The sequence below is a fragment of the Mauremys mutica genome, chromosome 1 (genome assembly GCF_020497125.1).
Source record: "Mauremys mutica isolate MM-2020 ecotype Southern chromosome 1, ASM2049712v1, whole genome shotgun sequence".
In the NCBI taxonomy this organism is placed as follows: domain Eukaryota; kingdom Metazoa; phylum Chordata; order Testudines; family Geoemydidae; genus Mauremys; species Mauremys mutica.
In genome coordinates, this window is record NC_059072.1 from 349116934 (window position 1) to 349130823 (window position 13890).

Genomic DNA, 13890 nt, shown 5'->3' on the forward strand with positions numbered 1-13890 from the left:
GGATTTTCAGAATGGTCTAGGCACCTAAAATCCATTGAAACCAATGGGAGTTAGGCACCTAGGCGCCATTGAAAATCCCTACTAGGCACCTATATGCATCGTTTGGCACCTAAATTTGGTCCTTTAAAAATCTGGTCCTTAGTTGCTCTTGAAAATGTTATCCCTAAATATTCTGCTGTCCTGTGGTTTTGGATTGCAGGATTTGCCCACAGGGAATATACGTGTAGACGTCCAATGACAAGGGCTGTACATTTTACATATCAAAAGCCAATAATAATCATAAAAAGCAGTTTTTCCTTTACTTTGGGACGCAGGGTTGTTGAGCTCCCAGTAAAGTCTCTGGGGATTGTAGATACATTTTTTCTTGAGCAAGCTGAGTATCTCACATAGTATTGTTTGAGACCTAGTCTATGATCCCATAAGCAAAGCCTGTGTCATAGTGATGCATACGAACAGGAGTTAAGGTTGTATCTTCAACCTCCACATTAGGAAGTTCCAGCTCTTCAGTGCTTCCCCTCACAACCTTAACAACCAACCCATTAGCACTGTGGTTTGTATGGAGTGAATACATTATATTCTCTCTCCGTAGGCCATGTTCTGGGGATGTAAGCTTTATAGTTCACCTTTAAGAAAAGCAGATATGGTGACTTGTCTCTCTGCTTCCATTGTTTGGAGACCCACAATTCTCGCCAGCTCCTCCCACAGTGCTTCCTTGGCTTAACATCTAGCTATGGTGTCATTTCACTGCTGCTCTGAATGGTAACTGTTATGGACCTGTCTGTGACCTAAGACTTTAAAGTTCAGAGCAGATATTTGGTTTTGTTTTTTTGGATATCTGGTCTGCTATGCAGCATTAGCTATCTATAGATCTTTCATATTTGTAGAATAAAATAAAATAACAAAAATAATTAATTCCTATTGTGCCAATCACTGCTTTATCTAGGTGATGAGCTAGATAACAATATTTTATGAACAGTTCTGCTGAGCTGGGACTACTAGAATGAATATAGCTAGGACTCCATGCTAATACTGCATTAATCCATTACAAAAACAGATTTGTAGTATGCAACACATAGTATCATCTCTGTAGGCTTCCTTGCAAATTCTCCCTCTCCACCCAGGAATCCCCACCACATGAGACCGGACAATTAAGTATCTTCCTAGGCATGTTACCATAGCCACGTCCGCTTGGAAGATTTGCTTGATAAATTTGTTTTTCGAGGAATGGACCAGCTGAATGATGTCTCCATGAAGCGTGTCCCTGTTTTTCTCCAAAAACCCTACAGGAACAAAGGAGCAACATGTGTGTTAGGTGGCAGAGTGAAACACGAGCTAAAGTATGCCCTGCAGCCAGCTGTTCAGTCACTTTGCAGCCTGATCGTATTGCAGACACTTACGGCTTGATCCAAAGCCTGTCGGAGTCATAGAATCATAGAATATCAGGGTTGGAAGAGGCCTCAGGAGGTCATCTAGTCCAACCCCCTGCTCAAAGCAGGACCAATCCCCAACTAAATAATCCCAGCCAGAGCTTTGTCAAGCCGGGCCTTAAAAACCACTAAGGATGGAGATTCCACCACCTCCCTAGGTAACCCATCCCAGTGCTTCACCATCCTCCTAGTGAAATAGTGTTTCCTAATATCCAACCTAGACCTCCTCCTGCAATTTGAGACCATTGCTCCTTGTTCTGTCAATGAGAGTCTTTCTCTTGACTTCAACAAGCTTTGGATTGAGCCCTTAAGGATCATGAAGTGCCAATGAAAAGTTGACCCTCAGCGTCCTTTTGTTACTATTATTAATTATAATCACGATTATGGTGGTGCTTAGGGACCAGCTGAGGATGCGGTCCCATTGGGCTAGGCACACACCAAGGAGTGGACAGTGAATGATGTGATGGCGGCAAACTATGTTAGTGCCATAACTGGGTTTTCAGGTGGGTTTAATTAGGGAGGGATCAGCTAAATGGAAAGACATTGGAAGGGAGAGAGGTGAGGGGGACAGATCAGGGAAGAAGAGGGAGAGGAGGAAGGAAGAGAGGCAGACATGGTGTGAGGCTGAGTTGAAGAGACTATGAGACTCCTTGTGCATGCATAACTTTGGGTATGTCTACACTGCAAAAAAAGGTGTGTTTTTCACTCAAGCCCTTTAACTGGGGTTAAAATAGCAGCAAAGACATGGCAACCTGGCATTTCACTCAGGTTAGCAGCTCAAATTCAACCCCAGACTCATCTATCACCCGAGTTCAGAGCAGAGTTGCTGTGTCTTCACTGCTATTTTAGCCCATGTTGGTTAACGGGGGTTAGCAAACCTGGGTTAAGAACACATCCTTTGTACGCACAGGGCATTTACCTCCATGTGCAAATGACAATTTCCATACACTTCAGCCACTCGCGTTGGCATTAATGGGCAAATTGGGCTCAGGCATGTAACTGTGTCATTCGCATGAACAAACGACACAGCACAAAAGCCCGGCATCACACAGGGCATTTTGAAAATCCAGCCCAAAGTGGTCAGTCAAGAAGCACACTTACAGCCGTATACGCTAGTGCTACTCAGTCCGTCCACCCGCTGTACAAATGGGCCTACTCTGAAACGCTTTAGCAAAAACGTTGGAACTCCTGGCCATCAAACCCGACCTCAGCTATGGTCAGAAGGAAGAGGTTACTATCAAGGATTTTAGTTTTTTAAAAAAATACTTTAAATTTTAGTTTTTTTCTGAAAGCAACTGAAGCCTCCTGTGACTCCCATCAGCCCCCTGCCCCCTGTGCTTTCTTTTCCCCACACCTGGCAAGGGGAAAGGTGCTGAACCAGAAGGTGGCTGCTGGCTGGGCTCTGTTGTGAGTGGGAGCCGCATGGCAGCAGGGAGCTGGAGAGCAGCCCCAGGAGCTGTGCACAGAGCCGTGTGTGGAACAGGCTGTGAGTGCCGGACAGAGTTGGGTCTAGGTCCGAGTGGGACTTATGGGGAAGCAGCAACAGCTGGGCAGAGAGTCAGCACAATGGGACCCCCAGTGAGAGATGCTAACTGAGCCTGGCCTGGAAACCTGCGAGCTCGTGTTTGCTGGAACAGAGACTGGACAGGAGAGGGCACCCAAGGCACTAGGCCCGCAGAGCCCTGACCCTCCAGTGGATTGCCCCAGGGACCCACACATTGACTGCTGTTGCTGATCTTGAACTGTTACTGTTTTAGCCTCTGTACCTAGGGTATCTGCAACCTTCCCCTTTCCTGCCAGCCCTTTCCCTTAGCCATGTCGGAGTGGTTCCTGGGACCCACCAGGGCTAGCGCCTAGATGGCCCCAGCTGCTGAAGCACTTACAGTGCTTGCCTCTGAGCTGCGGTACACCACACACGCTGCCGGCACCTGGAGGGTTTGGTGTAAGGGGTAGCCACACTAATTACTCTCCAGTTTATTTTTATTTATTTATTTGCATTGCAGTAGGCCCTACAAGTGGAATCAGGTCACCCTGGTGCTAGGCACTGGACAGACACCTGCAGACCCCACCCTGAGGGGGAGGGATAGCTCAGTGGTTTGAGGATTGGCCTACTAAACCCAGGGTTGTGAGTTCAATCCTTGAGGAGGCCACTTAAGGATCTAGGGCAAAAATCAGTCCTGCTAGTGAAGGCAGGGGGCTGGACTCAATGACCTTTCAAGGTCCCTTCCAGTTCTAGGAGATTGGTATATCTCCAATTATTTCTATTTCATCAGCCTGGACGGAGAGGAGGAAAGAGAAATGATCATTCTCACTGCGCAGTGTTTAGATGCTTAACTTTTGACAATAAGGGGTGGAAGTGCAGGCCAAAGGTCTTTTCTTCTAATCCCAGAAGGTGGCCGCAATCGGTCTTTGCCTGGCATTTTAAACACAGACCCACACACAAAGAAAGGAAATAAAGGGAAACAAACTGGGAGGAATGACAGCATAAATCATTAATATATCCAGGATACTCCCCTCTCAGTGCTCCCTTCTCATAACAAACGGCATCTACAGAGCTGAGGGTTCTACAATGGAAACCCGCCCTGTCTCTCTTCCCTACCCTAACCAAGCAGCTCCCTAAAGCCAGCCCACAATCACAGATACCTTTGGTTTCATAGTAGACAACACCAGCAAAGTGGTTAATGCCAAACTGGGTTTCATGGTTATTCTTCGGCGGGATGTAGTTGGTGTTTAGCTTGTGCTGGGAATTCAGCTTGTGCAGCATTGTGGTATCTGTACCCTGCATAAGTAAGAAAAAGGCCAATGTTTGTCCCATTAAAATAGTTCTCAAATAATCAGTGTCTTCCTTTTTCATTAGGGCAGTGGGATAAGAGTTTGTTTCAACGAGAGTTGCACGGGGAGAAAACACGAGACGGGGAATTTAAAATAAAAACAATCTGACCACACCCTTCCCTAACAAGGCTGTTGTATGTACACACTCACCACCATAAATACGAGTTTGTTTGCAACAGTGACAAACGGTGAAAGAAAACTTGAGACGCTAGGAAATGCAACGGAACCTAAACCCCTCTGTGCCTGATCCGCAGATAATAAAAGTCTGTTACAGCCGCACCTAGACAAGGTTGGCTCTTTCTCTGAGCTGTGCTTTTAGCTCTGGTTCGGTCTCTGGTGTGTCAGCCAAGAAGGCAGCTGTCACAAATGCACTTAGTAGAGATATGATATAGTGCTATATATAGGATGGCTTCCCCACTTTTTATTAAAGTTGCAGTCATGCAATCAGGGAAGAGAAACAATACCATGTGACTGAAGTGATTAATCGCACAATGGTAATACTGAACACACAGATGACACCATATCAACCCATTGGCTAAAACTGGTTCACGTGAAACTTGTGTCGTAATTTTGAAATAGTAAAACTCAGAGCGAGTTTAACAACACCCAGAGAGGTGACACCGGTGGAGTGGCTAGGATGAATGGTTGGCCCCAAACATACCTTGGGGAACTTACTCTCCTCGTCAATGAGTGATATGATGTTCATGGGTTTGATGGCGATCATGTCCAAGGCATCCTGGTTGTCGGTGAACTCGATGTGCTGCCAGTTAATGTTCTCCAGGTTGTACTCCTCCTGCTCCAGCTTGAAGACGTGGCGCACGAAGAACTGCTGCAGGTTCTCATTTGCAAAGTTGATGCAGAGCTGCTCGAAACTGGGGAGATGAGGTCGACAAGACCAGATTAGATTCACTGTATGCCCCTGATTTCCACCTAGCTGTTCCGCCCTTTGCTTCCTATCCTCTAGTCTAGGGGATACTCACAAGCACTTTAGGCCACTCAGTGAGATTGACGCTGGCTGAGTATTAACTCAAAAGGAAGAGCACCAGCAGCTGAGACCCTAGGACCATACATGTTACCTTTGGTGGTCTGCCATCCAGGCTACCTCTGCTTAGCCTGTGAGATCTGGTGAGGGTTCACACTAAGGTGGTTTAATTGCAGGCCCTAGGTGCAGGCAGCTGGAGACAGGGTTCTGCAATGCCGTCTCAGGATTTGTACCTGTTCACAGTGAAGTTCTCAAAGCCGAAGATATCGAGAAGACCAATGGACCTCCTGACACTCTGTAGTTCGTGGGACGGAGGCCTGTAAATGGCAGCATTGATCTTCTCCACAATCCACACGAAAAGCCGCCCGTAGATTCCCTGAATCATCAAAGAGACGGAGCTCGGTGAGACATGGCTGTGGTTCACCCTGCTGGCCTGACACCTGTGGTGACATCCCCTCTCCAGTACAAGCCTCACAAACCGGACTTTCCCCCAAAGGACGCATTCCACAGCAAGGTGATTGCTTCAGAGTGGCAGTCATTAACACAGAACAGGGGGCTGAAAGCTGCAATTGCCCAGCTTGCAGCCCAGGAACATGCAGCTTGCAGGTTTATATTAAAGACAGCCCAGTGCAAAACCCCAGATCTGAATACACCCAGAGTTCGGTGGGCTTGGCTCTGGGTGCAAACTGTGTGCTACAGGTCCATCTCTAGTCTGCATTGCAAGATGCAATTTCTATTTGAGATCAAATGTTGAAATATACATTTATCACAGGCTGCCCGCACTTCTAATCAATTCTCCTGCACTACTATCCACCACATGCAGATCAGTAGAGATGTGACACTGCTGTGTAAATAAGGAAAGTCCTCCCTCAGTAAGGCCCTGCATCCTTAAATGACACAGCAGCAGCAGCCAGCCAGAGTTAACTGGTGCTGCCTCAGTGTTCCTGGGACTGCAGGCATCAAAGCGGCATTACTTTGTGTCACATAATCATAGAATCATAGAATATCAGGGCTGGTCCAAGATGGTACCACACAGAGATGGGCCTGATCTAAAACCTCAAATCCAAATCCCCACAAACCTGGAGGAAGTTCCCATGTGGACGTCAAGACAGATCTGAACTTTGCAGGTTTGGGGGCATCCTCACTGCACCAGTCAGGCAGTCCAAGGAACTGACCTGCTGTACCTGAGCCAGGAGCTAGAGGGTAGGGTAGGTCCACGCTTGCCTTCAAGGATCAGGGCACTGTTTGTGTGGTACACCCTATGCTGTGATGCAAACAGCATGCTTCCTTCACACCATAACACAAGCCTTCATTGCCCCGAATCCACGTGTGCCGTGTCTTTTCTGATGCTACTGTAATGCCTACACAGACCTCCTCACAGCATAGTATTTTTGTGCTGTCTGTCTTTCTTTAACTTACTCCTACAGATAAGCCTGAAGCATAACATTCAGCTCTGGGGATGACTGATGGCACTGGAGCCGCTCCGTTTTACACCAGCTAAGGATCTGGCCTTGGGTTTGGGTCTGTTGCACTTCCTTGAAGTTCAGAAGAGCTCAGACTCATAGTGCTGGTTCAACCCATTACAGAGACAAGACCCCAAGAGCTATATCTGGATGCTGTTTGAGTCCAGATGGGCTCAGGTCCAGATTTGAAACCTCATGAAGCCAGGGGTTCTGGCTTAGGCCCATCTCAGCTCACGACATAGCTCTCTATGTGCTCCCCACAACTGGCACTAACATGGAGTCATAGATGGCAAGGCCAGACTGGGCCATTAGATCTAATCTGACCTCCTGCATAACACAGGCCAGAGAATCCCACCCAGCGACTGATGCCCCGACTGAGATCAATAACTTCCTAGTGATGGAGAGTCTAAATCAATTCGAAAACGGGAGGGGGTACGTTTTAATAAGAAAACGCCAGAACGAGCGCACACTGGGCATTACCTTGACAAAAGCGTCCCTCACATCCAGCGCCTGCTCCATGCTGAGCGGGGTGGAGACGGTCTCTCCTCTCGTGATTATTGTGCGGCTAGTAAGGCAGTTCATCACATCCTGAGGGTCCACCTGAGCGTGGTGCAACAACATACAGCTGATTGATTCAGAACACAGACAGCTCTTTGGAAAGACGTGGTCTGATCGCAAGGCTGGGAGCGAAGAACTCCTGAGCTCCAGTCTCAGCTCAGACACTGACTCCCTCCACAGTCACTCCCTTGGGTAACTCCCTCAACCTTTCTGCCTTGGTTTACCCAGCTACTGCCAGGGGCTAACATCCACTCATTTCTGCCACAGAGGCTTTTGCAGGGATGGATTAGTTCATGTTTGTAAAGCCCTTTTAACCTGTGAAGTGCTACTGCACATTAGTGCAAGGTGAAACCGGAATGTGATGAGAGCACCAAAACAACAAAACCTCTTTTCCTGAGGTTTATAGGCCTGATCCTGCAAATACTTATAAACCTGAGTAACTTTACAGCACCCTGTAGACTCAGTCTTGCCAGGGGCATGCCCAACCCTTGATGTAAATGAGAGCAGCCTCAGGGCTGCTCTAACCCATGCATCGCTCTCTGGGGGCCAGGAGCCCAGTGGTCAGAGCTACAAAAGGTGTGGGCCATTCCAGCAAGTATATGTCACCAGGGGAACCCCCTTATGCCTGGGGTTCTCCCCAGGGAGAGGTTTCAATCAGTGTACACCCACTTTGTGCTGCCAGAATAGGGTAAAGCCGCTGGATCACAAATGGCAATTGGGCTCTCTACGTCCTTCTTGAGCAGAGACTGCTTCTATCTCTGTTCGCACAGCACCCTACAAAATGAGTCCTGATTAGATCAGGGTCTCTGGGCACTATCATAATATAAGGAATAAGCAATCCCAGGAAGAAACAAACAAGGTAATATGACAGAAGAGCAACTGACCTCCAGTAATGAAGCTGCAGTGATTAACGAGGCAGAGCGAACAACCTCACAGGCATCCAGGTTATCATACATCCGTGCTGCATGGGGAAAGTCACAGAGAAGACGTGCAGAAGCTGCCTGTGTGGTCAGTCCCTTTTCATCTGGGTTACGGAGCGCTCCCTGCCCGGGCGCTGCATCTGACCCCTTCTGACTGCCACGCGCACCGTACACCCACAGTCAGTCTCAAAGGACAGATTAGATCAGAAGCTTGTAACATATGGCTCAGCTGGGGATGGTGACGAGCTGCACCATCCCTGGGGGTGAGGAGGCCAAACTCCTCTGGTAGCTCCCGATGCAGGTCCTTGCTGCTACACCCCTTCGCCCTTCCTGGGGTGAAGCTCATTCCCTGAACTGCAATGGTCCCATTCCATGGTGCCCATGCAAAGGGATGCAAGACCATGATCCCACCTCCCCCCCACTGCCCAGAAGCATGGGGAGGGGCTTCAGAAGTGCCTGACCTTTAAGAAAGTAGCACAGGGTAGGGGAAAGGCACCACCCCCGTCACACCCACATGCTAGCCAGGCACAACAGGGCCTTAAAAAAGGAGAGGAAAGATGGTCTGATAGTCAGCACATTAGCCTTGGGCTTAGTCAAAATCCCTGCTCTGACATAGACTTCCTATTGGTCCTAGGGCAAGTCACTTATGCCCAGATTTTAAAGGCATTTAGGTGTGGCGGCAGGGCTCAGACTCTCAATGCCTAACTGATTTAGGAGCCTAAATCTCATTGTCAAAGTGATTTAGGTACTCCGGTGAGTAAATCTCATTGACTGTCAGCTGGGTTTTGGCTCCTAAGTCACTTCTGAAAATAAGGCTGAGGCGTTTTTGAAAGTGTTACCCTTAGTCTCTCCGTGCCTCAGTCCTTCATGTGGCAAATGGGATAACAGTACTGCCCTGCCTCAGAGGGGTTCTGAGGATCAATACACCAGGCTGGAGAGTCAAACATACGACCGATGGTCCGGATCCAGCCAGACGAACAGTTTCATCCAGCCCGCTGACTCTCCAGGGATCTGGGGGCTTGTCTACCCAACCCCAGAGTCCTCACAACAGGGGTGTGATTTGTAGAGCACACCAGCATGCTTCACTCTAACTGCCCTGTGTAGACCCTGCTAGTGTGCATTGATGTAGTCCTGTTTCAAACAGGACACTAAGGAACATTTAGTGCGCGCCAGCGGGTTCCACCCGGGGGAGATAGAGCACAACACACTGGTGCAATCTACAAATTACATGCTCATAGTCCAGACTCCGGCGTGGCAATCCAGCAGGACCTCGCATACAGGTGTTGAACCACATGGTAGCATTTAAGAGGCACTGGAGGGGCATACAATCAATGAAAGCAATTGCCAACATGGTTTATATTAATTTATTTCTATTTGAATCACTTCTGCTGAATGTGGCGCATGCCAAATGGTAGGGCATCGGATCAGGCCAGCCACATGGAATGAGTTTGATTCCCCTGATTAGAGATTGTAAGGTGGTCAGATACCATTGTATTAAGGACCACAGATGTTCCTGGGGTAGGTAGCTCGATAGACTGCTCCAGATTGATTTTCAGAGGTGCTGAATACTTGCTGCTACCACTTACATCAAGCACAATTTTGGGAGCTCAGTATGTATGAAATTCAAGGTACAAATTCAATTCCAGCTGCAAGTTCTTTGGGCAGAGACTCTGTCTTTAAACAGTGTGGGCCAATGGGCAGGGCACTAGACTGGGAGTGAGGAGATTTGGGTTCTCTTCCTGGCTCTGACACTGACCTGCTGGGAGACCTTGGGCAAGTCACTGCCACTCCCTGTGCCTCAGTTTCCCCAGCTGTAAAACAGGGATAATGCTACTGACCTCCTTTGTAATGCACTTTGAGAGCGACAGATGAAAAATATTAGACAAGAGCTTGGTATTTTGATTATCTCACCGGCTTTGGCACCTGGACGATGTATCAGCATCCGAGTTAGTTCAGCATTTAAAATAAATAAATATGCAACTATTTTCCACTTTACCTTCATACCGCAAATTCCCCATATGCAATATGGCTGCCAGAAGCTTTGAGATCTCCCAGTTCTCAGTGTCGGTGAACATCAGGACTTTCATTGCAGAGCGAATGTTTGCATACTCCTTACTATCGTCTCTGCCATCACAGGTAGTGCAGTTACCCTGGGAAGGAAGGGCAGTGACACAGTGTGTGCAGTGCATGCAGGGAGCAGCATAGGTACAGAAATCTGTAGCCATATTGTATACTGGGCCCTAGTATTTTCCCCACTAAAGTCAATTGAAAAAGAAATCTCATATTATGATATAAATCCTCAGTTCTCACTCAGCTAAGTTTCCCCTGAAGTCCATGGGCATTTTCTAAGCAATGAATGAATGAAAGCTGACTATGGACCTCTGGATTTGGCCCTACTGTAAATATTCTGCAAAAGTACGGTCCAAACAGACCTTCAACCTACAATGACACCACTGCCATCCATCTATCCCAGTGTGTGGCTGAGATCAGCATATGAATGGAGAAAGGCTGACCAATGTTAAACTCTAGCAAGATAGTGACAGAAGAAAACATGCCAGAGGTCCCCTTTGATCTGGGACACATGGCCACGACAGACTGCAGTACAGGAGTCCTCCCCTTCTGGACTCCTCACCGATGCTGGGCTGCAAGGAACACCTTCCACCATCTCCAGCTGCCCTACCCATGTTGATGATAACTTGATTATACATGCCTTTGCCACCTCCCACTTGGGTTATGGCGGTGAAATCTGCTTGGGCTTGAAAGTACAGTCCTGAGAAATCTCCAGCTAGTGCAGACTGCAGCAGCACACCTCCTCAGAACATAGATCACTGTCTGCTCATCAGCCCTGGTCTCCACTCATTCCACTGCTTTCTGCTAGAACATCACGTCACATTTAAGGTCTCGGCCCTCATTTCCAAATAAACTTTAAATGGTCTGGGCTGGGCATACCTAAAAACCACACCTCAACTGTCCCACTCCTCAGGAGAAATGGAAGTAGAGAAGCCCTGAAATGCAGGAGACAGGATGCCTTCAGTGGCTAATCTAAGGCTGTGGGGCTCACTCCTGCAGGAGCAAACAGCTACAACAGACCTCTAGGCTGGGTCTCAAGTTTGCAACAAACCTCAAAGCTCCCATGTGGGTCCCACACCGTTTCAGGTTAGGGAACATTTCTCGCAGCTCTGCTTGTAACTCCCTTATATACAGAGATAATCAGGAAAAGTCACAGGGCCCAAGCAGTGCTCCCCAAGATCTTGCTCTGCTGTTCTTACCATAGCGAGGTAGTTATAATCAGTGGCTTTCCCAAGACCCAGCTTCTTTTTCTGTTCTGGTGTCATTCCTTTCAGCATACAGTAAAATACATGGTAATTCCGCTCATCCTGGGCCTGGAGCAGAAGAGGAGGGAATCAGTTCTGCTAGGAGGATGAGCCTGCCGATAGCCAAAGAAAGGAAAGACCAATACAGACCCCTGCCTTTTCTCAATTGCCTCACCTGTCTGCAGACTCGAGATTTCTCCAGCAGGTACTGCTCAATCTTTGCCCCTTCGATGGCTCCCCTCTTGTTGAAATGGATGTCAATGTATTTACCAAATCGGCTGGAGTTGTCATTACGAATCGTCTTCGCATTTCCAAAAGCTGTGAATAAGCAACACAATACGGCAGAGGTGAGATCTGTACCCAGACTCAGGAAGGAATCTGTTTTGTCTAGGGCAACAAAAACAAGACACAAAATGGAGCAAGGATGGCTCAGGGGATTGGTACCAGGTTGCACAGCCTTTCATCTGTGGGTCATAAATCCCAATCCAACCCAGGGCAGAGAAAATGAGGATGTTTATGGGGAGCTCCTCCCAGCAGGGGGTTGCATAAGAGACAGTGTGAAGGAAGAGACATTTGTCAGCTCAAGGCGAGTGGGGTTGTCAGAGTCTACCCTAACTTGAAACTGTGCGGTTTCAAAGTGAGGACCCGCATGTATTCTGCCACCATGTCCTATGGGATCTCACCCCCACTTTGAGCTTGTGGGTTCAAAGATGGGGACCCGCAGGTATTCTGCCACCATGTCAAAGGTCTCACCCCCACTTGGAACTGTTGGGCTCCAATGTGGGGACCTGACTTGGTTTCCCTTTAAACTACCATGTCCTGGTCTGCACCCTCACTTGAAACTGGGGGGTTTCAAAGTGAGGACCAGCATGTATTCCCCCACCCTAAAATCCTAGGGTAGGTCTCCTTGTCGCTGCCACCACTCAATCATGAAATGTGGATTGAGACACAGTCCTTCCCCAAAATCCTAGGGGATTCCAAGAGCCCCAAATCCATGGAGTTCTCACACCCAGGAGAAACAAACCATTCCCCCTGCTTCCTCCCCCCCTCCCTTTTCCTAGGAGAGATACCGGGATCCAACTACAGAGGGATACCTCCCCCTCCCCTTTCCCTGAGAATCCACCCAAGGAAAGACCAACAAGTCCTTAATAGAAAAGAATTTATTAAAGAATAAAAAGAAAATACAGAATCTCTATGAGCCCAAGCTGGACACTCATAGGGTATAACCTTATCAATCTCTGGAGAGAATCCCCTCTCCCCCTTTTCTCAGTAAAAGCAATATCAGCAAACAGGAATAAAGCATTTCCTTTAGCAAACACACAATTGCCAATATAGAAATCAAATCATAAGACTAATTCGCCTTTCTAATTAATACTCACTATTAATTAGTAGAAACTACTCCAGGAGAACTTGGAGACATGACTGTCCTCTGTTAGATCCAAAAACAGTTCTCACCCAGACAAAGGCTTCCCTCCACAGAGATTTGAAAAAAATCTTATCTCTGATTGGTCCTCTGGTCAGGTGGTCACCAGGTACTGCATGTTAACCCTTTACAGGTAAAACAGACTTTAACCCTTAACTATCTGTTTATGACACGCCCCCCAAATCGCCAACAGTGGGAACTACTGGTGGTGATTTCCTCCTAGCACTGTAACATAAACAGATAAACAAAACACATGCACTATTACATATACTACTAAGTATGTAAACAACAAGATATTTGACACTGAAGAACACTTTGTATGCATTTGAGCGGACATACTTGGCAACGTCCTTGCCCATCCTCCCAGTGGAAGGACTTCCCCAACCTGTCTTTGGTTTGTTGACCCCAGAATGCCCACTGGGATGTCAGGGCCCAAGCTTAAGAGCTTGTCCCAGTACTTAGTTGGAACTACCAACTGTCTTTGAGGATGCTGGCCTTCCTGGTGTTCACCAGAAAGAATGTCCTTATATAAAAGTCCTTGTTTTACAACAAACTGGAATTGGGTAGAAGAGCTGAGAGGCGGTGGGTTGCTGCGTGCCGCCGCCCAAGCTTTGTTAAGGCTGTCATCGGCTTCCTGCTCTGTGTGGAACTGTTCCCTTGAGGCGGGAGACACCAGTTCCTTTGGGAGCGATGTAGGTGATGAGGTTGTTTCCATTGACTGTGGACCGCTCTCCGCTGGTGCACAAGGTGATATTTCAGGCTCTGGCTGAGCCTCTTGGGTAGAGTTGTCTGCTGCTTCTGCCAGTTTAGGCCCGTTGGCGCCCCCTGGCGGTGGAGTTGCAAGCGCTGGCGTCAGTGCTGGCGCTGGTTCTGCCGCTGGTTGCTTTTCCAGTTCCGGTCCTGGGACTGGATGTACTATGGCTGCTGTAGTTGTTGGCATGAGATCCGGTTCCACCACCTCTGTCTGGGTC

At 48.0% G+C, this 13890-nt stretch overlaps 1 protein-coding gene across 2 annotated transcripts in view; it reads right to left on the bottom strand.

Annotated features, from left to right (window-relative positions):
• Positions 1-13890, bottom strand: part of MYO7A (myosin VIIA) — a 157317-nt gene that overhangs the window by 71098 nt on the left and 72329 nt on the right. For both annotated transcript variants that reach the window (XM_045021244.1, XM_045021255.1), the window contains 9 exons: positions 11672-11814; positions 11452-11565; positions 10179-10332; positions 8147-8223; positions 7185-7304; positions 5475-5617; positions 4921-5131; positions 4071-4206; positions 1174-1280 (listed from right to left, as the gene is read on the bottom strand). In XM_045021244.1, coding sequence (XP_044877179.1) covers positions 1174-1280; positions 4071-4206; positions 4921-5131; positions 5475-5617; positions 7185-7304; positions 8147-8223; positions 10179-10332; positions 11452-11565; positions 11672-11814 — 1205 coding nt within the window. The remainder of the gene's footprint in view (positions 1-1173; positions 1281-4070; positions 4207-4920; positions 5132-5474; positions 5618-7184; positions 7305-8146; positions 8224-10178; positions 10333-11451; positions 11566-11671; positions 11815-13890) is intronic.